Source organism: Mytilus galloprovincialis, chromosome 13, assembly GCF_965363235.1.
Source record: "Mytilus galloprovincialis chromosome 13, xbMytGall1.hap1.1, whole genome shotgun sequence".
In the NCBI taxonomy this organism is placed as follows: Eukaryota; Metazoa; Mollusca; class Bivalvia; order Mytilida; family Mytilidae; genus Mytilus; species Mytilus galloprovincialis.
The window spans coordinates 39493368-39518151 of record NC_134850.1 but is presented as its reverse complement, the minus strand read 5'-3'; the positions used below and the strand labels follow the sequence as shown (position 1 = coordinate 39518151).

The window sequence follows — 24784 nt, the reverse complement described above, 5'->3', positions numbered from 1 at the left end:
ATGCCAAAGTTAAAGAGGGATCCTCCAGGTACAGATGTTAAAAGAATAAAAGGTATGTTATCTATAGGCTTGGCTATTCTTTTGTTTAACCAAGTGAGCTATTCTCCTCACTTGGCATCCATCGTATGGCATCTGTTGTCCCTCTGTTGTTAAGTGCCCCAAACATGTAGGAGTAAGGGGCAAAAAATGGGCCAAAAACAAGCATTTATCTAGTTTCTAAATAATAACTTGTGTTTCATTGTATGGATCTCTCTTAAATTGTACTAAAAGGTTCCATACTACAAAAAGAAGGATGGGATTGAGTTTGGCTCCTGTCGTAGCGGAGGGGTATTAAGTTTTACCTTTGTCTCAAAGTTGGTTTCTGTTCTCTAACTTTAGTTTGCTTCAACATAATGTTATGAAACTTATACAAAATGCTTATTACCACAAAACACAGATCAAGTTTGAATTTTGGTGGTGTCTGTTTCTCATGGACAAATTCCCCATTTATTTTTCAATTTTTTAAAAGGGCTCATATATTTTTTTCAAATTTTTCAATTGCAGAGCACAACAGATTTTGAAGATCTTTGACCGCATTTATTTTGTGTCAGAAACCTATATTATGTCAAAATTAATTTGATCACAGTCCAAATTCAGACAGTATCAAGCTTCAATATTGTGTCCAAATTTACACCAACTGTTCAGGGTACTACCTCAGCTATCGTATCAGGCTGTGCTCAGCTAAGCATTTTATTCCTGTTTGGATCCTATCTACAATACTTTAAGCCATAGGGTCACTATATGTGTATTTATTGGAATTATTTTTGTCGAGCCTGCAACATTGTTGCAGAAAGCTCGACATAGGGATAGTGATCCTGCGGCTGGGGCGTTAGCTTACTTCTAAAAAGGTTTATATTTTAGAAGGTGAAAGACCTGGATGCTTCATACTTTGTAAATAGATGCCTCATGTTACGAAGTTTCCGTCAGTCACATGTCCAATGTCCTTGACCTCATTTTCATGGTTCAGTGACCACTTGAAAAAAAAGTTCAAAATTTTTGTAATGTTGAATTCTCTCTTATTATAAGTAATAGGATAACAATATTTGGTATGTGCGTACCTTGCAAGGTCATTATGCCCGTCAGACAGTTTTCACTTGACCTCGACCTCATTTCATGGATCAGTGAACAAGGTTTAGTTTTGGTGGTCAACTCCATATCTCAGATACTATAAGTAAAAGGCTAGTATATTTGGTGTATGGAAAGACTGGAAGGTGTACATGTCCAACTGGCAGGTGTCATCTGACCTTGACCTCATTTTCATGGTTCAGTGGTTATAGTTATGTTTTTGTGTTTTGGTCTGTTTTTCTCGTACTTTATGCAATAGATCTACTATATGTGCATACCTGCCAACTTTTGAAAATGGCCATGGGGGTTTTTGTGCGCGGCACAATTTTTGAGGGTAGAATTTTTCGCGGCATTTTTTCGTGTGATGATTTGGCTCCTAAAAGTGTCTGACATACTTCTTTTTTGGGGGGTGATAGTTGAAGATGCTATTATAACCTATCTTTTTTTAAATTGTTTGATTGTTGTATTCTTTTTGTTGAGATAAACACCAGTAAGATGACTTTATGTTTGTCTGATACATTGTCAAGAAATTAAAAAAAAAGTAATAATTTTAATAATTTAATAACAAAAAAAAAAACAACAATATATGAGAGTCTGGAATGGAAAAAAAGGGGGGGGGGGGGGGTTCTGTTGTTCTGTAAACATTTAATTTTCACCCCTTTTTTCTCTAATCTTCAAAAAATTAAGCTCTTTTTACAAAAGGCATGTGACAATCCTAACGTTGATTTAGACAACCAGCCCCTGTACTTGACATCATTCTCCCATTTCTCTAAGTATTTGCACGAAGCAACACTCTTTATTTTCTTAGGCGGTGACAGAACTATTTTGCAAGTGATAACTCGCCCATCATGATTCCAATTTTTATAAATTTAACACCCAAGCTAAAAAAAAAAACAACTCAAAATTTCGATTCTTTGATTGTTTACTATGCCGACATTAATCAACTGGTGAATGCATGATCACTAAATTTTGATTGGATGAAATTTGTCAGACACGATTTGTCTCCCTTGGGAAAACTTTCAAAAGTTCAAAATCGGGAACAAAAATATTTTTCGTGTAAATTTTACTAAAATCGTGTTTTTTGGCTATTTTCACGATCACGATCGTGTAATCGGGACAGAGGGTCAAAATCGTGTAGTACACGCCTAAATCGTGAAAGTTGGCAGGTATGTATGTGTTGTATGAAATGGTTGTAAGGTGTACATGTCTAGTCGGAAGATGTCATCTGACCTTGACCTCATTTTCATGGTTCAGTGGTCAAAGTTAAGTTTTTAAGTTTTGGTCTTTTTATCTAATATTATATGCCAAAGGTCAACTATATTTGATGTATGGAAATATATTATGATCTATATGTCAGTCCCGCAGGTTTTATTTGACCATGACCTTAATTGCACGGTTCATTGCACAGTGTTAAGTTTTTGTGTTTTGGTCTATTTTTCTTAAACCATAAGTAATAGGTCAACTATATTTGTTGTATGGAAACTTTGTTAGCTGTACATGTCTGCCTGGCATGGTTCATCTGACCTTGACCTCATTTTCATGGTTCATTGGTCTTTGTTTAGCTATCTTGGTTAATGTTAAGTTGATGTGACAGTTGTAATCAAGCTTTATACTTAGGACTATCAACATAATATCAATGATTAGTAAAGAAGGCGAGACATTTCAGTGTGTGCACTCTTGTTAGATATGTTTGTCTGGCAAGTTTTCATGGTTTTGTCCACTTTTCAAATATTGTAAGCCATTGGTCAACTTTATTTGTTGTAAGGCATGATTGTATGCATGTGCACATGTCCGTCTGATAAGGTTAATCAAACCCTAAACTCATTATCATGGTTCATTAATTAAGTCAATTTTTAATTATGGCAATCAATATTCAGTATGAGCCATCAGGTTTTTTCTGTGGCCAACATTATTTGGTGTATGGTTTGAAAAAAGAAATCACAAAAATATCGAACTCTGAGTAAAATTCAAAACGGAAAGTCCTCATCAAATGGCAAAATCAAAAGCTCAAACACATCAAATTAATAGTCAACAACTGTCATATTCCTGACTTTAACAGACATTTTCTTGCGTAGAAAATGGTGGAAGATATCTGGTTTTAAAGCTAACTAAACCTGCCACTTGTATGACAGTTTTAATTGAATACAGTAAAGCAGGCGAGACATTTCAGCATGTGCACTCTTGTTGTAAATTTAGTAGCAGTTTAGTTAGTTATATGTGATTGTTAATAAAGTTTAAAGACTTTAAATAATTTGACATTGACCGCCATATTGAAATTCAAAATATTTCACAGTGGCTAGCTTAGCTGTTCTAGCATTTTTCACTCTCTAAATACCCCCCCAAAAAAGTGAAAAATGGCTATTTCCTCACCTCAGAGCTTCCAAGCTCTTTGATTAACTTACTGGATCAAAAAAGTCCAGAAATAGTATGTGGTTACTTTTTTGATTTTGTGAGTCAGTTTGTTGTGTGGCTAACAGTCATTTCACATCTTAATTCATTCAAATTTTGTTCTTTGACATCTTGTTATATGTATGAGTTGGATTATAAAAATCTAAAAAAAAAATAATTTTGATTTCAGATAATTCTAAAAGTTATTATAGCCGACTTAAGAAGCAATTTCCAAAATCTAATGGAGACGACTGGTCTAAAGAATTTGTAGACGGAAATGGTGGCAGTAGTTCAAGTTTCAACATAAAAGGTAAAGAATCAAAACAAATATAATATGCATGAATCAAAATAATCTGAAAGTTTAAATTTTACTTATTTAAAAAATTTGGAAACTGGATATTATCTGTTTTAAAAAAAGAATTCAGAATGTTGATTTCTAACTTCTGTCTATTGACATGAAAACTGTCTGACCACTTTTATTGTTAACTTAGTAAAACTCTTCCACTTAATCATCTCCTCTTGGTAAATGTATTTGAACCTCGTGTCGTTCTATATGTCCCATTGAATAATACAATAACTATTGTTTTCTGTGCAGTTTATTCATTAGGACCTTAAAATTTCTTTTAAGAGAAACCCATCACTTACTGATGAACTACCTGAAGCAGTAATTATCTTCTAAGAAGTTGAAAATACATGGAATCAACTCACAAAACTGCATGGGATATTGTATTTATTCAATTTTAGAATATACTCGCCCCTTCTCATCCAATGGCAAATCTTTTTATAAGGATAATTTTGCAAGATCACTTGAAGGTGTAAAAACTTTTTAAATTGGTCAGACAATACTTGGTCATCTTTCAATCTTCATAAAACATAACCTAGTATTGTGTAACCTGTACACAATAATATATTTACAATCTTTTCAATATATTCATAAAAAGTTGATTTCTGACCAAATTTTAAGCAATATTTTTATTCAGAATTTTAGTATACTTATTTCTTTTTTGTAGATGCGTTTAGTGTTTTACTGAGGAAAGCTGACAGTTTTCGGAAAAAGTTCTCTCTTAAGAAAGTAAAGCTTGGATCAATTATTAACTTTTTTGACAAGCTTAAAATGGATGAATCAAAAGAGAAGATGGCAGGACTTATTATGACATTGAAGGTATCATATTGTATCCAATTCTTTTTGGTGATTTCTTTGGTACAGGCTTACCTCCAATTTCAATGTTCAAGCAATACAATTTACATTATGCAGACTTTGATATAACACGAAATCAAATGTTTACGAAAAACTTATCCTCAACCTATGAAAATTTGTACCCACTTAAGGTGGCTCGAGCTATTCGAAGTTTCTATCAGAAGTGCCGTATTTTTGGTTATTTTATTCTTTAAAGAAAATGAATCAAATTGGTCGAAAAAAAATAGGGGGTCACGGACCATTTAAGCTCAAAATTTTACTTTTAAACAGGTATGTAAAAGGGACCATTTTTCAATGAAATGATAGGGGAAATAGAGGTGTTGACATATTTTTTTCGGAATATCAAAAAAACGTTCTATGACAATTGTTCCAAAACTGTTATATGAAAAGCTGGAATACAGCTTCAAAGAATGAGCCAATAAAAAACATAGGTCACCGATAAGGAAAAAAAAAAATTTTGCCTTACAACCCAAATTTTGGCGGGAAAATGGTAAAAATGGGTGAAATGTCATTTTGACCCTTTAAAAAATACCGATAATAACGAAAATATTCTATTAGTCACATAACTACAATGATTTAATATTTCTAATCAATCAAAATATGAAAAAAAATTACGACAAATACTTTTGTAATTCATGTGTGAAATTATGTGCAGTCGAATAGTCCCGAGCCACCTTAATATTTTTTTCACACTTTATACAAATAACAATATAATGAATAATGACACTTAAATTTTGTTGTTTGCTTTTTAGGAGCCTTTAGTTTTGTCTGCATTAATGCTGCAGTAAAAGTATTCCAGTTTACTGTTTTCTTCTTTTGTCCTCTGAATTTGTTTCTATTTCACAAATCACCTCTACCCGAAAACTTGTGTCAACTGTTTTCAGCCACATGCCAACAGTACATTTCTAATGATCTACATTAATATCATGTAACTATTAACTATAGGTTGCATTTCTGTAAATATTGACAATGCAATTTCCCATAGGAAATCCTTTTAGGGCTAAAACTGTACCACTTTTACTATGAAGTTGTGAAAAAAAAGCTTATCCTAGAATTGAAAGTTCATATGTACTACAATTTTTTTCAAAGGTTAAAATATAGGGCTGTGCAGCATATTTTCAACGTTTATATGCCCATAACTTTTCAGAGTTTAAACTAGCACTAACTTTCCTAACTACCCCTACCTCGAATGAAGGGTTACCACAGATTTCAATGTAAACAATATGCACATGTATATTTACTGGTAACATTCCCAAGTTATATCTCTATGAGATGGAACACAGAGAGCATAACTGGGAACCAGTATGTAAACAAAATTAATTTTCTATGAATATTCTAAATCTCCCCAAAAGAGGCGTGGTTTGAGAAACAGCTGTATTTACAAAGTGTAACCTTCAGTCTTACTGTCAATCAGGACATCATTACCTTGTTACATGCATGTGTTTAGAATTTTCTTTCTAACACAGTTTTGCCTTGTTTTATAGAGACTAATAAACTACAAGCCTTGTTTCAACCCTTGGCAAGCCACTGATGATGAATTAGACCTGGAATTATTAGAACGAGGGCAGGAGACTGGTGGAAGTAGAGATCAGATGATTAAAAGACTTCTTACAAATAGCAATAGTATGTATTTGATGTATTTCACCTTACTTACTCCATGTGCATAAAGATTTGCTTTAATCTTCGATATATATTTATTACGTATATACCCAAGTGGAACTTTTTTTCAAGAGTGTTGCAGTGATAAGCACATTTGTCTTAACATGGTAGGTGCATGGTTGTCAAAATTTGTAAATTCATTTCACCAGCGTTGACTTTCAAAAATCAAAGTTAATTTTGAGGTTACGTAGGAAATTACCATGATATTATTTAGTTACTGAATTTGGGGGTTATTAGAGATATATATATATATATATTTCTTCAATTCTTACCTATAGTCGCTGTCAGGTAAAATTGACACCATGTTTTGGTCGAAAATTTTTAAACTAGCAACTGTATTTATTTGACGACGTTTTTCAATTAGTAGAATCAAAAATCTTTTCAAAACATCAATACTGTCCCACAGGGACTCGGTTAGCAGATTAAAATTTTGTAAATCAATGTTTTTAATTTATTTTTTATTATTTCCTGTCTATTTGCATTACTATATTAACGTATTTAACGTTGCCATCACTATTTCTTTGTTTTCTGGCAATGTGCAGTTTACTATCCATATCCATATACTGAAAAAACCTAAAGGGATCTAAGTCGCCATCTTGAATTGCCTTCCCTACTTTAGATAAAAAATAATTAAAAATATTAATAAATTACTATATACCTTACAACAGCCCTCATTTTCTTCCGAAATTATTCTTCTATCACATGCATATTTTGATTTGTGGATTAACAGAACCCTTACGCAGTTTCAGTTGCATTCGTGTCAGAATATTCAAATTTCCCGGCGAAAGCAACGTATCATTCGGAAACTTCCGGGTTGATGCGTTTACTACAACGATAAATCCTTATAAACAGACGAGTGCTGTCCCCTAACTTCATACCTACGCCACACCAAGATATCCTTCATATAAATTAAATTTCAAACAAAAAAGTTTTTGAACAGTTAGTGCATGTATTGTTTCAATATCAGATTATCCTCCTATGCTTCCGCCCATTGAAAATATCAAATGATTGTCCCAAACTATCGGGTTGTATTTCTGAGATCTTCTGACATCGTCCCGATATTTTTCAAATCATGGATTTATGCAGTACAACACTTATATAATCAGTGGAGTATGTATGTATATGGAAAAGGGGCCTACTGATTGAACTTCATACATGCATGTATGATAAGTTAATATACTTTTTCAAAGTATTACTCCAAGTTGACCTACCAACCGGCCCTCCCCCTTTTTTATGTCCTGGTACTGTTAGTAAACCTTATAAATCCCATTGAACGTGTCAATATTTTAAGTAACTTCTTCATTTTATTGATGTGTCTACGAAAAAGTCAATGATTTATGTTACCCCGTTTGAAGAAAGGTTCTATTCGTTAACATGGTTAATAATTTTGCACTCGATATGTAATAATAAATCAGGGGACAGCACTCGTCTGTTTATAAGGATTTATCGTTGTAGTAAACGCATCAACCCGGAAGTTTCCGAATGATACGTTGCTTTCGCCGGGAAATTTGAATATTCTGACACGAATGCAACTGAAACTGCGTAAGGGTTCTGTTAATCCACAAATCAAAATATGCATGTGATAGAAGAATAATTTCGGAAGAAAATGAGGGCTGTTGTAAGGTATATAGTAATTTATTAATATTTTTAATTATTTTTTATCTAAAGTAGGGAAGGCAATTCAAGATGGCGACTTAGATCCCTTTAGGTTTTTTCAGTATATGGATATGGATAGTAAACTGCACATTGCCAGAAAACAAAGAAATAGTGATGGCAACGTTAAATACGTTAATATAGTAATGCAAATAGACAGGAAATAATAAAAAATAAATTAAAAACATTGATTTACAAAATTTTAATCTGCTAACCGAGTCCCTGTGTACTGTTCTACCTTATGTTGTGATTGCACTGTATAATCCTGACCTTAACTTTATATATCCAAGATTATTTGTCATTATTAATCCTCTATCATGGTTTCTATGGGGATCTTTTATTTACATAACATTCGTTACTCTCTGGTAATATACATGTCATTGATAGACTTCTCGTGAAACTCCATGAAAACTCTTTCGGTAATAACAATGTCAGATTCCACATAATCTTGAATTATGTGAAGGTCAGGATTATACAGTGCAAACGCAATAAACAGGGATGGATCCAGGACCTCGATGTCTGGGGGGGCACCATGAACCAATTTTTTTTTTTAGAGAGATATATATGCGAGTGTGAGTCGGTTTTATGTTTGTTTTGTTTGTTGTTGGGTTTTGGTTTTTTTTGGGGGGGGGGTTCAGATCATTGTTTCTTTATTTTTATATGTTTTAATTCTTTCACTTTTTCACTTTTTTCTTTATTTTCCTGCCAAATTGATCTTTATTATATTCGTCCTAAACATGCATCAAATGTTTGCCACTGGACTTTTAACAACCATGCAACAATCAATCAATATTTTCTTTAAATTTCATCATGTCTATATTCTATTATCTGTATTTTCTTGGCCTCGCTCCAGACTTCCTTTTTAGCACATTATTCTAATATTTAATTTGTAAAACATCTTCATATCCTTATAAATGGTGACCTTTTTCATACATGTACATGGTAATTGAAACAAAAAAAAATAAAAAAACAAATATAACTGCATGCTTGGGCTTTTAGAGAAATGTATAAATCCTAGATTCTGTTACAAAGTAAATTTTAACGAAAATCAAATAACATTTTATTAATGATTATTTATAAGGAAATGTCAATTCAATTTCCTTGACCGGGGGAAAGGGGAGGGGGAGTAAAACAAATTGATGATTTCCCTTGAAAATAAGAGGGGGATGAAATATGACATTCTGTTTAAAAAACATATCTTGTAAGTGATAAAAAAATAAATAGTTTAATTTGTTGCTGAATAAATTCACAAAAAGACAGTTTTGAAAAAAACAAACATTTACAGGAAATGTTATTGGGAGTACTGTATTTTGGAATGAAGAGATACCCAAAAATAGATGTATACCAACATTATATATCTGTACTTATTTTTCAAATACACAGATCAGAAGTTTCACCTGGTATTCGATCTTAATCGGTATTGTATTATAAACCAATACAAATTTGTACTATTCCAATCAACATGTAAATGTATTTTACATAAAAGCTTTTGCATAGACCCATTACACACAGGTGTCAATATTTACACACCCACCGAAAAGTTCATAAATCACGCATGTGGACGCTGGTATTAATTAATTATTGGCCAGTTTGAAAAGAAGCTGTGACAATTTCGTGCCCCTCCCCCTCAAAGAATTCAACTTTATTTATAACTACTACAGGACAATGCTGTTGATTAAAAAGTACTCCATTCCAGGCCCTTTTGTTTTCTAACTAATTAATATTACCAATAATTGATAAGTACCAGGTAGACGGGTTCAAACAGATATTTTGAAAGAAGAGAAAACTGTACATCTTATAATCGGCATGACTTTATCAGATGACAATACCAATACTAAAATAAGGCTTACGCATATTTATGTACTTTAAATTCAGTCACAGACCCGCGATATCACGGGTGTGTTCTAGTACTTTATACTTTTCCCGACAGGTTGATTATTTTTTATTGTAATCAACATACACTACGATTGATTTCAGTTCTAATAGTTGTCAAATTTCAGTTATGATGTCAAATTTTCTTGCATTATCTTTTGAATTTCCGAGTTGGATGTCACCAAAAAATAATTGACCATTACATTATGATGAAGTTACATATAAACTGATGCTCCACTCAAAAACCAGTTAAACATGAGCATTTTATAGTCATTTGAAAAAAACATGTACAAGTCACATTCCAAATCTTTCAATAGGTAAACATTTAACTGTCTATTGGAGAAATATTGTACCACACTCTAATATGCAGTGGTAGAATCTAAATAAATATATCTCTAAGAATGTGACGCAACACCAGAAGTAAATACTTTTTTTAGTTTTTATAGTGACTCCTGATATTCATTTCATTTATAAATTTCCATCTGTGTATTTTGTATTTGAATTATGAATACTTTTATTTTCAGAATGTCCACTTCTATCAGCCTTGCTCCCGTCAGATGTGTATTGTACTATTGATTCTATGTGTTTGGGTATAGAGTGCTGCCTTAATGTCAAACTGTTTATGCACATCCGATCTGTCAAAGTTTATGCTAGACTTGATCCTGACAAGATTGACTTTCATTTTGGAGTAGATGAGTTTAAGAAAACTATTTCATTTGGAAGGGGATCAATGAGTGATGGTAATAGTTTTTAAATTTTTTATGATACAGTTTTGAAATAGCACAGTAAGTTGAAATTTTTTCACTTATTGTGGTATGCTGTTTACGGCAGCGGAAGCGCCCGTGGTGGCAGCAGAGTGGTATCAGTGGCGGCGTCAAAAATGTATTAGTTTGTGATTAGATCTAATTTATGGTGAACCAGAAGGAGAAAGTCAATGATAATTAGTATGCAGTTGTATAAGCATTGGATCATCTTATTTCCATGGAGATTATTCCGCCCTTCCCCCTTGAGTCATGGTCTGTAGACTTTGAAACTATTGTTTAGTTTACATGTATTAGTTTGTGATTAGGTCAGTTTATGGGGAACCACTAGCGATAGGTCAATGATATTTAGTATGCAGTTATATAAGCATTGGCATATCTCATTTTCATGGAGTTTTTTTGGCTCTGTCCCTTTAGTCTATTGACTTTGAAAATTTGGTTAAGTTTTTATGTACGATATTTGTTTACGATTAGGTCAGTAAAAGGGGGAACCATTAGTGGTAGGCCAATATTTAAATTGGTATTCAGTTGTATGAGCAAGATCACATTTCATTTCCATGGAAAATATTTGACCCCCCTCCTTCAGACATGGTCTATTTACTTTTGAAACTGTTGCTTAGTTTACATGGATTAGTATGTGATAAGATCAGTTTAAGATGAACTACTAATAATAAGTCAATGATATTTTGTATGCAAATTTATTTGCATTTGCAAGTATTGTTTCCTTGGAGATTATATAGCCCCACCCCTTCATCACGGTTCATTGACTTTGCAACTTTTTCAGAGTTTACAAGTTAATGTTTCTGTTTAGGTTTGTTTCAAGGGAACAACTAATAATAAGTCAATGATATTTGGTATGCAGTTGTATTAGCATTGACACTTTTCATTTTCACGGAGATTGTTGAGCCACGCATGTACCTTCAGTCATTGTTCATCAACATTGAATATTTGCATAACTTGCATGTCAAAGCTATTTTAATTTCAACATTTGCATTATCAAAATTATAAAAGGGTGAGACATATCTTTGTGATAACAGTTTATTATGATTTGTCACTAATTGCTTCTTTTTTACATACAAAAAAAGATTTGAGTGAAAGTAGTTCTTAGTTAAAAATTTCTATGAACTAATGCCTAATCCATCTAAATGAGACCCTTCTAAATGATCCTTAGATTATAGTAATGCCCTTATATGTTGTAAAAACAATAGAAGCTAACATTCATCACTCTTCAGTAGGGGAAAATATGTAATAAAATTCAATGTATCACCCATGATCTCTAGGCAATTTATTCCTTTACCTGATAAAAGGAAGTGTGTAGTACATGTTGACGAGACAGCTACCTAAAGACAACAAAATAAAAAAAAAACACCAAGAGCTTAACACTTGGTTTTATCTGTGTCAAATAATCTTTAGTCTAAAATGGTATTAAAAATTATTTGAAATGATGCCATTGTTCTAGTGCCTGTCAAGCTGAAAAAAAACTTCTATATTTCAGGTGTAAAGGAAGATATAGATACTGGTATCGTAGTTCCTGTTGCTTGTGGATTCAAAATTATTTTAAGGTAAAAGTGAAATACAAAACTTACTGCAGTTGAACTTGTTAAGTCAGAAGTCAAATGGACCAAACAAAAGTATTAAAATTATCTCAGATTCACCTATTCTTAGGTCTAGTCAGTGGTAATAAAACTGGTATGCAAGAATTAAGGTTTTATATTTGTGAAAACTAGATATTTTTGTTTCCAGGACAACACAATATTGTCCCCACAACTTGTTACACTTGAAACATGGAAATACTGGGTGTTCATTCGTCTGTCCATCCATCTGGTCTTGTAAGGTACTTGGATAGGATTGCTACAGATGATTCGGACAACAAATGTAGGCATGTTATCCACCATTGTAAAGATAAATCAATTTAGATTTTCAATATAACAAGCTTTAGTGGGGTTGACAGCCTAGAAAGCGGCATATACCGGAATTTCGTCTCAGCCTGACATTTTTCTAAAATGCAAGTTAAGTACCTTGTGATATATTAAGGTATATAGGAAATTTTTTCTGACACAAGTGCCTGTGTTATTTTATTATAGGAATGATTTTTTTTAAATTTAATAATCTTTGAAAATGAATGATTGCATTTTCTTTCAGAATGAGAATTAAGAGTAATTAAGGGTCAAATTAAAAGAAAAGTTTTAATGTTTATTGAATTTTTAATTTTAGTGTGGAGATAAGGTTGGTAGATGCATCCTTTATTTTGACTGCTGGTTTAGGATTTTGTAGTATTGATGATGTTAATAATTGTCTAGTGGACATTGACTTCCTCAAAGATGCAACAATCCCTTTCCCGTCTTTTGATGGTGGAGGAGAATTTGTTTGGCCTGAAGGTAATTTATTTATACAGCTATTTAAGTAAATTAAGGTTTCTTTCCTTCTGTTTCTTTTTTTATACGCCCGTTTAAATTTTGACGGGATGTATTGTGGTATACAAATGTCTGTCCGTCTATCTGTCTGTCCGGCGCAAACATGTTGCATTCTAACTTGAGAATAACTTGTCCAAATTTCATGAAACTTAACATAGTTGTTTCTTATGGTGGACAAACAATCTGTACACTTTTTGGTGAAAATAAATTAAAAGCTTTATGACTTTGTAACTAAAACAGGAGTGTTTTTTTCACATGTCGCGCTGTATCTCAAAAACTATTTATGATTATTGCTTAAAACTTTACACACTTCTTAGTTATATTAATTTTAAGATCTGTATACTTTTTGGTGATGATTCAAAATTTTATTTTTGAGTTATTGAGTGCTTGGTAAAAAAAGGGGAGGGGTTTTTCACATGTCGCACCCTATCTCATAAACGATTTATGATTATTGCTTAAAACTTTACACACTTCTTAGTTATATTAAATCTAAAGATCTGTATACTTTTTGGTGATGATTCAAAATTTTGTTTTTGAGTTATTGAGTATTTTAAAAAAAAAGGTTTTTTTTTTTCACATGTCCCACTGTATCTCATAAACGATTTATGATTATTGCTTAAAACTTTACAAACTTCTTAGTTGTATTAATCTAAAGATCCATATACTTTTTGGTGATGATTCAAAATTTTAATTTAGAGCTGTTAAGTTTTTTGTTAAAAAAGTAAGGGGGTTTTCACATGTCCCACTGTATCTGAAAAACAATTTATGGTTATTGCTTAAAACTGTACACACCTCTTAGTTTTATTAATCTGAAGATCTGTATACTTTTTGGTGATAATTTAAAATTTTATTAAAAAAGGGTGTTTTTCACATGTCGTGCCGTATGTCAGAAACTATTTATGGTTATTGCATAAAGATTCACACACAAGACGGTGGGCTTATCATGCGCTCATGGCGCAGCTATTTATATAACTTTAATAACATTCTGAAAAAGGAAAGGCACTTAGTTTTGAGGAATGTTTTTAATCTTGGCATTATGAAGAGATAAATTTCTTATTACAGGTTAATTTTTCTGGGCCATTTCAATTGTCAAAAGATCAAAGGTTACTGAAATAGCCATATTTCATAAGAAAATGTAGAGATGACATGTTGGTAGCTTGTTGACTCTTCTGCAAGATTATTTTCCAAGCAAATTATGAAATTTATAATCTTTTATTATTCCCTTAAACTGAAAGACGGATTGCCAAAACTGAAACCATTTCTGTAGGGTTAGTCCAGTAACAGTATGTCTTCTTAACTATTTGGCATGATTGAAATGTTTTATACTTTTACTTGAATAATTTGAGATTTACTAGTGATAATATACTATTTTTTTCAGTTGATTACAAAAGCTCATTCAATACCATCAAAATGTTAGAGAAATTTAGTGAGGAACCTAAAACTGGTCTAAAAGAAAGTTTTAAAGCAACAAAAGACAGATTGGTTGAAAAGTTGGACTTAGATCAGGTAAGAGTTTAATATGATATTTAAGTTTGGGAGTTACATATAGAATGAGAAATGAAAACATATATAATTGGAAACAAGTATTGACATTTAGGTGTCTTTTATTTTTAATGCTTATGTATGGCGGATGAGCAGGCAACAGCTTCCAAACAGTATCCATTCATTAACATGAAACGCTTTTGACTAAAAAAAATCAATTTTACATATGTTGTTTCTGTAACCAAGTGATGGTCAAGTTTAATCTTCCCAATTTTAGCTTTTCTTGTTGTTGTGTTGTAGACCTATCAGTAGCTAAAAGGGATGTTTATTATAAGATTGAGTTCTTTTCTTTGAATAGAAATTGTTTATTACAGATATAAAGTTTGATTACACTAAGTGTAAATAATTTTCACAGGTTATCAGAGCATGTGGTAAATACCAATCACAGAATTATATATAATTGAGGTGACAGATTTATTTGAAAATGTTCTGTTTCCTAAGTGTTTATGATGATAAGCTCTGTGGGACAGTATAAATAGTTCTGTTCAATATTAGATATTTTGAAGATAATAACAGATAAGTTTTGGATTTTTAAAAGCATTGTACTAATGAAAAATTACATTTTGGATTTATTTTATTTTCTATGGTAAACTCATTTGAATACTAAGCTTATATTGTTTATTAATAAGAATATGTTCTGATTTTGGGCCAAGTTTTTAAGTTGGTCCAAATCAGGGTCTAAAATTAAACTGTGTTTGATTTCAACATAAATTGAATATATATAGGGTTCTTTGAAAATCTGAATCTAAACCTGTATTTATTTTGAATGGTGTTTGTTGCTGCCTGACATCCATTCAACATGACTTTTTATTTGGGCCAAGTGAGCTTTTCTCATCACTTGGCGTCTGTGGTTCGTTGTCGTCATCCATCGTCGTTAACTTTTACAAAAATCTTCTCCTCTAAACCTACTGGGCCAAATTCTACCAAACTTGACCACTATCATCATTAGGGTATCTAGTTTAAAAAATATGTCCGGTGACCCGGCCAACCAACCAAGATGGCTGCCATGGCTAAAAATAGAACATAGGGCTAAAATGCAGTTTTTGGCTTATAACTCAAAAACCAAAGCATTTGAAGCAAATCTTACAAAGGGTTAACTTGTTTATTTTGTAAATATATATCTGCCCTGAAATTTTCAGATGAATTGGACAACTGGTTGTTGGGTTGCTGCCCCCCCAATTGGTAATTTTTAAAGAAATTTAGCAGTTTTTGGTTATTATCTTGAATACTATTATAGATAGAGATAAACTGCAAACAACAATAATGTTCAGCAAATTAAAATCTACAAATAAGTCAACATGACCAAAATGGTCAGTTGACCCCTTAAGGAGTTATTGCCCTTTATAGTCATTTTTTAACAATTTTCTTTAATTTGGTAAATATTGGTAAGTTTTTACAAAATGTTTTCCTCTGTAACTAAAGGGCCAAGTTCATTACAGATAGAGAAAATTGTAAGTAGCAAGAATGATCAGTAAAGTATGATCTACAAACACATCACCATCACCAAAACACAATTTTGTCATGAATCCATCTGTTTCCTTTGTTTAATATGCACATAGACCAAGGTGAGCTACACAGGCTCTAAAGAGCCTCTAGTTTCTTTATGTCATAGCTAGGGCCCCTTTAAAAAATGGAAAATTTGAACAAAAATTAGGTTACAAGACAAGTAATGCATAATTAAAGGATCTACAATAATAAAGGGAATATGATGGGCTAAAAGCTATTGGGGCACATTTATGTAGTCATTATTAATGCAAAGTTTTTAGCTTTGCCTTGATAATATCTTCATGTCATATTTTTCTCTTAGATAATTGACAACTTGACCACAACTGAACCTTGCTTCAGACCAAGTAATATGACACATACACAAGTAATGGATGAACTGATAACAAGAGGTCTTAATGATACAGGTACAAGAGAAGAAAGAGTTCAAAGATTGATTGATGATGACAAAAGTAAGTGTTTTTAATGTAAAATAAAATGTATACTAGTGCAGTTGATTGCGGTTACTTACATGTACTATTTGTTTATTGTGCAATTATACAGAAAAGGTGTAAATCCCAAATGTAAAATTAAGGGGTCAAAAAAGATTGATGGTAAACACTGGTAAAGGAGTCCCTGAATAAAGATGAGACTAAAACAAGCAAAAAAGGCAAAAAGAGAAAACTTTAAAAAACTAGTACTTAAAAGGACTGATTACTTGCAAACAGTTGGAATCTTTATTTAATTTATAGAATCTTATACTGATCTAGATTACAGGTATGCTAAATAGGCTCTTTTGATCATTTAAATTTCTGATGTTTAATTACTAAAAAATAAAACTATTCAATTTTTTACTTGAAACATGAACACTTTTTTTTTTAATATTTTTATAGATTGCAAAATTGATGGGATAACTTGGACTTTGCCAGAAATCACCAATAGTATACTTCAAGATCATATATACTACTCATTGTCTTCAAACTGTCAGCGTATTGATGCTTGTGTTGACTTTTCTGTAGAGGTGTTTGGACAAGTTATTAATAAAGCTTTTAATTTCTATATGGAGATAGATTTTTGTAACTTTGTGTTAAGATATGGATTTGAGGGCCTGGAGTTGTCATTTATACTCATGAAGTATAATTGGGGTAAGCTTTGTTTCTAAATAATGTTGATGGTTCAGAATTGTTAAATTAGAAAATTAAAATCTTTAATAAATCTATCAAATAACATCCTTCAAATGATAACAGGACAATAAATCATTATTTTGGCTGCTAATGTTATACTTTTTCATTAATATTGATTTTGTTTTTTGGAGTGTTTGTCATGATAACAGATTTTCTGTATAAGTTAAATAGAAGACAACCATAAATATTGCAGTGTTTGATATGATGCTTTAATATGCAAATTAAGAAATATGGCAATATTTGTTATTCTGAGTTATCGAAAAAGTAGCTAAAGATGCAAATTTGATATAATTGAACTTTTTAGCTCACCTGGCCTAAAAGGCCATGTGAGCTTTTCTCATCACTTGGCGTCCGTCGTCGTCGTCGTCGTCGTTAACAATTTTTCAAACATCTTCTCCTCTGAAACTACTGAATGGATTTGAATGAAACTTTACATGATTGTTCCTTAGTATATCCTGCACAAAATGTGCGCTTCGATTTTTGATCCGTCAAAAAACATGGCCGCCGTTACTTAAAATAGAACATAGGGGTCAAATGCAGTTTTTGGCTTATATCTCAAAAACGAAAGCATTTAGAGCAAATCTGACATGAAGTAAAAATGTTCATTAGGTCAAGATCTATCAGCCCTGAAATTTTCAGATGAATCAAACAAACCATTGTTGGGTTGCTGCCAGTTAATTGGTAATTTTAAGGAAATTTTGCAGTTTTTGGTCATTATCTTGAATATTATTATAGATAAAAGATAAACTGTAAACAGCAAAAAAGATCAGCAAAGTAAGATCTACAAATAAGTTAATATGACCAAAATTGTCAATTGACCCCTTAAGGGGTTATTGTCCTTTAATGACAATTTTTCACAATTTGTTCATCATATTTGCTAACTTTAAAAAATCTTCTCCTCTGAAACTACTGATTGGATTTGGTTAAAACTTAGCATGGTTGTTCCTTAGATTATCCTGCACAAAGTGTGTGCTTTGATTTTTGATCCGTCAAAAAACATGGCCGCCGTTACTTAAAATAGAACATAGGGGTCAAATGCAGTTTTTGGCTTATATCTCAAAAACGAAAGCATTTAGAGCAAATCTGACATGGAGTAAAAATGTTCATTAGGTCAATATCTATCAGCCCTGAAATTTTCAGATGAATCAAACATCCAATTGGGTCAAAATCTTTAATTGTTTTTACATAGGCGGTAATGGTAACGTTTTTTCCTGTAGCTCAGTCCATATCGTTAACTTGGATATGTATGATAGCTTGTTTCGAAGCTGTGACATTTTCACATATGTGGTTAAATTTTCGGGGTACGAAGTGAGATTACTTTTTCCGTAAATTAGCAAACCCCGAACATCCTGTTGTGATGCGGCTCCTTGTGGTAATATATCCCCTTTTTAACACAATAAGTTCTTTGAAAATTTAATACTTTGAACACATTCAATAGCTCCATAGTTTTTACACATTTATTCTATGTTCCTCTACTTTCCTAATCACCACAAATAATTAAGTTCAGTCATTTGCTAAAAATAGAAACATGTCCAATATCACTACACAGAGATTTTTTCTTTACACATGACTTTTGAGTTCCTCATTTCAAGGCGCATTAGGGATGTTGTCCCATATTGTAATCCATACTTCTGATTTTTCCAAATATTTTTATGTGATCTTCATCGGTATAATATTCTGAATAAAGCTTTGTATTTTTGTCCATTTCTGAAAAAAAATAAAGTTGTTTTAGCACTATAAGGCAATGACACTTTCGTCGCTATATTCATTTATTTTGAATACAATGAGTATGTATAAGTAATTTCTTCCAGATTACCTCCACTAGTCAAATCAAGGACAAAACTTCTGATTATAACCTTTAATTACAATACACAGACCCTGATAAAGCATTCTATAAAATTTTCTTGTGCCTTAAAGTGCATTTTGACAGAGAAATTATGCAAAACTGAAGGTTTTATAAAAAAACCAACACCAAAATAATTATTCTTACTAGTGGTAATCTTGTATTTAATACTGATGAAACCGCTCTAAACTACTGGGAAAGTCATCCGTATCATATAATTAGAGTGCAATATAGTGCAAATTTTCAAAACTTGTCCTTTCACATAATTCCATTTGAGAAAAAATGTTTTTTACATGTTTTTCAGTGAAAACCTTTTATCAGTGAGAAATCCACATGAGGTCTTAACGGAAACATTGTGACATCACATGTATTATGGCATCATGAAATAACGACAGATCAAAATAGCGCTAAATATAGTTTGCAGTGTTACGTGAGAAACAGTTGCCGCAAGATTTAACTCGAAATATTGAGTCCAAACGATCTGTAACTAAGCCTTTTCATTTAATACCAAGACCATAGCAACAGTTTTCATATTAGCATATTTTTAACATTCCGACTGTAATTTCAATTGCATAAATACCAGAAATAAACAATTAGAGCTTGATTAATAAAACAAAATGCTTACCAGTTATTCAGGACTTTTTAAAACCTCTAGTTTGCCATCTCAGGTTGAAAAATAATGATATGTCTGGAACTGAAATAAGACAAAAAAAATATATTCAGGCTGTGTTATCATTTGATTTAAATACATAAGTATTATTGAGAGAGAAAAATCTATTCTTGAAAGTTTAATCACAAAGAAAGACAAATGCTTCTCTCTTGTGGCTTAGCCACCTTCATTTAAACCTTTTGTATTAGAACCATGGGTAGTAGCTAACTACAAATGTAGCGTAATAGTTGAATAGGTGCAGAAATATTGTTTTCAAGAAGGTTTGACCCTCCCCCTTTTTCACTGAGAAATGACAATATCCTTTGTTTTGCTCATGTGCATTAAAATAATAATTCATGATTTTCTAAAAACATGTAACTGTTTTTGTCTGTGTTTTTGTGCATATGATATCTACTGACCAGGGGTCAAATCATTGGATAAAGGCACATGCGATATTGAATCTCACATTACTCGTATGAAGTGTGTTATCTCCCTTGATTATCAGGTATTCCTGTAGACCAGAGTGATATTACATAACAAAGACTATATTGTGTCATGTTTACTTACAATTTAATAATATTTAAAAGTTATTTCTTGCCTTTTCAATGTAGTAAACACATTCCTTTCGGATCTCTCGGAAGTAAACAAATTTATGATTGTGCCTAAAACAAGTGTTCAGCCCCGTGCTAGTAATGCATTTTAAAAGCGAAAATTTTCTTGAGTTTTTGCTGATCTTTATCAATAAGATTTATCTTAAACAATTTATAATATCTAGGTATAAATAAAAAACTACTTTACCATCATTTTCGGTGGTGTACAAGGTGAAATCATCCATAAATCAGTCTGACAACCTCTGGAATTGAGCTTCTAATTTGGGTCAAAATCTTTAATTGTTTTTACATAGGCGGTAATGGTAACGTTTTTTCCTGTAGCTCAGTCCATATCGTTAACTTGGATATGTATGATAGCTTGTTTCGAAGCTGTGACATTTTCACATATGTGGTTAAATTTTCGGGGTACGAAGTGAGATTACTTTTTCCGTAAATTAGCAAACCCCGAACATCCTGTTGTGATGCGGCTCCTTGTGGTAATATATCCCCTTTTTAACACAATAAGTTCTTTGAAAATTTAATACTTTGAACACATTCAATAGCTCCATAGTTTTTACACATTTATTCTATGTTCCTCTACTTTCCTAATCACCACAAATAATTAAGTTCAGTCATTTGCTAAAAATAGAAACATGTCCAATATCACTACACAGAGATTTTTTCTTTACACATGACTTTTGAGTTCCTCATTTCAAGGCGCATTAGGGATGTTGTCCCAATTGTTGGGTTGCTGCCACTTAATTGGTAATTTTAAGGAAATTTTGCAGTTTTTGGTCATTTATAATCTTGAATATTATTATAGATAAAGATAAACTGTAAACAGCAAATATGATCAGCAAAGTAAGATCTACAAATAAGTCAATTTGACCAAAATTGTCAATTGACCTCTTTAGGAGTTATTGCCCTTTAAAGACTTTTTTCACAATTTGTTCATCATGTTGACTTACTTTAAAAAATCTTCTCTTATGAAACTGCTGTATCAATTTCAGCCAAACTTAGGCTAAATGAGTTTCAGAGTTTCAGAGTATCTAGTATAAATTTTATATTTCATTTCCTTGTATGTCAAGAAACATAGCTCCTATGGCTAAAATAGAACATAGGAGAAAATGATTTTTTTTTGCTTTTGAAGAAAATAGGACGATTCAAAGAACATTTAAATAAATTGAAAAGCCAAAATAATCATTGATGAGAGATTAAACCAAAAAAATTCAGGTGAGCGATTCAGGCTCTTGAGAGCCTCTTGTTTCAAATAGTAATTGAACATTTTCTAATTACAGGTCAAGAAGAAAGATATTCCGTAACAGATGATATCCAGATTTTGTAAGTTCCTGGATTTTTTGTTGAGTGTCTGACTTCCGTTGTGGAAAGCTCACCATAAGGATAATGATCTGCCGGTGGTGGCGTTAATAAATTCCTAAATACTTAATATCTCAGAAGGTAGAAGACCTTGATCCTTCATACTATGTATACAGATGGTTTGTGTTACAATATTTCCAATGTCAAATTTCCATTGTCCTTGACCTCATTTTCCTGGTTCAGTGACTAGATAAAAAAAGATTTTTTAGTATTCTCTCTTATTATGAGTAATAGGATAAATATAGGTTATATTAGGTATGTGCGTAACTTGATAATGGTCCAATTTTCAATTGTCTTTTTTCTAAAATAAACCAAGTAAACCAGTTGAAATCAAACATCAAAGATATTTTCTTTGCAATCATTAAAAAGTATTGTTGGGCAGCAATTGGTGGGATATCAAAAAAGTTATATTTGTTTTGTACACATTAGTTTTACTGATTGGTCCTAGACCTATATGTTGCTTGATGTTATATTTGTTATTTTCGTGGGATTTTGTCTGATGCTTGGTCCGTTTCTGTGTGTGTTAGTTACATTGTAGTGTTGTGTCGTTGTTCTCCTCTTATATTTATGCGTTTCCGTCAGTTTTAGTTTGTTACCCCGATTTTGTTTTTTGTCCATTGATTTATGAGTTTGAACAGCGGTATACTACTGTTGCCTTTATTTATGCTGTTGAATTATTTTAGACCTGCTCTCTATGTGACTGGCACTTATCTTATCCTTTAAGTGTAATTTATAAGGTCTTTATATTATCATTTGAAAATTTGTAACTGTATGTTTTCTCTTTGAAGTATTGTTTTTAGACAAGATGACTTTATTTACAGGGGCAGAATAGACAAAAATGATGAAAAGAAAGTCTTTATAGTAGATTTTGGAATGAAGTTATGTATTGAAGGAAGCTGTATACTTAATGATACAATGTTCATTCAAGATATGGAACTCCCTATACCAATATGCAATGGAAATTTTACATGGCCTGGTTAGTATCATAGAAAATTAACTATGACTGTGTAGTGTATTTTGGGCATTTTCAGCATTGATTTTGACTTATATTGATGTGCTTAAGTTAATTATCAAAACCTACCATAAACAAAAATGACACCTCATCATTAACACTAGGAACATTTGACTAATTTCTCTTGTAAAATATTCGTTTTTAGCTCACCTGTCCCGATGGGACAAGTGAGCTTATGCCATCACTTGGCGTCCGTCGTCGTCCGTCGTCTGTCGTCGTCTGTCGTCGTCTGTCGTCGTCGTAAACTATTTCAAGAATCTTCTCCTCTGAAACTACTGGGCCAAATACTTTCAAACTTTAACTGAATGTTCCTTAGGGTATCTAATTTATAAATTGTATCCGAAGTTTTGATCTATCAACAAACATGGTCGCCATTGCTAAAAATAGAACATAGGGGTCAAATGCAGTTTTTGGCTTATAACTCAAAAACTAAAGCATTTAGAGCAAATCTGACGTGTAATATTGTTTATCAGGTCAAGATCTATCTGCCCTGAAATTTTCAGATGAATCAGACAACCCGTTGTTGGATTGCTGCCCCTGAATTGGTAATTTTAAGGAAATTTTGCTGTTTTTGGTTATTATCTTGAATATTATTATAGATAGAGATAAACTGTAAACAGGAATAATGTTCAGCAAAGTAAGATTTACAAATAAGTCAACATGACGGAAATGGTCAGTTGACCCCTTTAGGAGTTATTGCCCTTTATAGTCAATTTTTAACCATTTTTCGTAAATCTTAGTAATCTTTTACAAAAATCTTCTCCTCTGAAACTACTGGGCCAAATACTTCCAAACTTTAATTGAATGTTACTTAGGGTATCTAGTTTGTAAATTGTATCCGAAGTTATGATCTATCAACAAACATGGTCGCCATTGCTAAAAATAGAACATAGGGGTCAAATGCAGTTATGGCTTATAACTCAAAAACCAAAGCATGTAGAGCAAATCTGACATGGGATAATATTGTTTATCGGGTCAAGATCTATCTGCCCTGAAATTTTAAGATAATTAGAGAACCTGTTGTTGGGTTGCTGCCCCTGAATTGGTAATTTTAAGGAAATTTTGCTGTTTTTGGTTATTATCTTGAATATTATTATAGATAGAGATAAACTGTAAACAGGAATAATGTTCAGCAAAGTAAGATTTACAAATAAGTCAACATGACGGAAATGGTCAGTTGACCCCTTAAGGAGTTATTGCCCTTTATAGTCAATTTTTAACCATTTTTCGTAAATCTTAGTAATCTTTTACAAAAATCTTCTCCTCTGAAACTACTGGGCCAAATACTTCCAAACTTTAAGTGAATGTTCCTTAGGGTATCTAGTTTGTAAATTGTATCCGAAGTTGTGATCTATCAACAAACATGGTCGCCATTGCTAAAAATAGAACATAGGGGTCAAATGCAGTTTTTGGCTTATAACTCAAAAACCAAAGCATTTAGAGCAAATCTGACATGGGATAATATTGTTTATCAGGTCAAGATCTATCTGCCCTGAAATTTTCAGATGAATCAGACAACCTGTTGTTGGGTTACTGCCCCTGAATTGGTAATTTTAAAGAAATTTTGCTGTTTTTGGTTATTATCTTGAATATTATTATAGATAGAGATAAACTGTAAACAGCAATAATGTTCACCAAAGTAAGATTTACAAATAAGTCAACATGACGGAAATGGTCAGTTGACCCCTTTAGGAGTTATTGCCCTTTATAGTCAATTTTTAACAATTTTTCGTAAATCTTAGTAATCTTTTACAAAAATCTTCTCCTCTGAAACTACTGGGCCAAATACTTCCAAACTTTAACTGAATGTTCCTTAGGGTATCTAGTTTGTAAATTGTATCCGAAGTTATGATCTATCAACAAACATGGTCGCCATTGCTAAAAATAGAACATAGGGGTCAAATGCAGTTTTTGGCTTATATCTCAAAAACGAAAGCATTTAGAGCAAATCTGACATGGGGTAAAAATGTTCATTAGGTCAAGATCTATCAGCCCTGAAATTTTCAGATGAATCAGACAACCTGTTGTTGGGTTGCTGCCCCTGAATTGATAATTT

The 24784-nt window shown here is 32.1% G+C and overlaps 1 protein-coding gene and 1 long non-coding RNA gene across 2 annotated transcripts; one reads left to right on the top strand and one right to left on the bottom strand.

The window, feature by feature from the left end:
- On the top strand, positions 1-16560 carry LOC143057526 (uncharacterized). The gene is made up of 6 exons (XM_076230838.1): positions 1-52; positions 10399-10614; positions 12131-12197; positions 12850-13013; positions 14428-14555; positions 16399-16560. Exons 1-6 carry the CDS (start codon positions 1-3, stop codon positions 16558-16560), a joined length of 789 nt encoding a protein of 262 aa, XP_076086953.1.
- A 2098-nt stretch (positions 16561-18658) lies between these two features.
- Positions 18659-21066, bottom strand: LOC143056910 (uncharacterized). Its single transcript, XR_012972560.1, has 3 exons — positions 20548-21066; positions 19726-19794; positions 18659-18964 (listed from the first exon to the last, which is right to left on the bottom strand). It is a non-coding gene; the product is annotated as an uncharacterized LOC143056910 (long non-coding RNA).
- Positions 21067-24784: the final 3718 nt, after the last annotated feature.

Bases quoted from the DNA above. Each gene is read 5' to 3' on its own strand.
- LOC143057526 (XM_076230838.1), top strand. From the start codon at position 1: ATGCCAAAGTTAAAGAGGGATCCTCCAGGTACAGATGTTAAAAGAATA. The intron at 53-10,398 runs GTATGTTATCTA...TTTTATTTTCAG, and splicing joins AGATGTTAAAAGAATAAAAG to AATGTCCACTTCTATCAGCC. The intron at 10,615-12,130 runs GTAATAGTTTTT...TCTATATTTCAG, and splicing joins AAGGGGATCAATGAGTGATG to GTGTAAAGGAAGATATAGAT.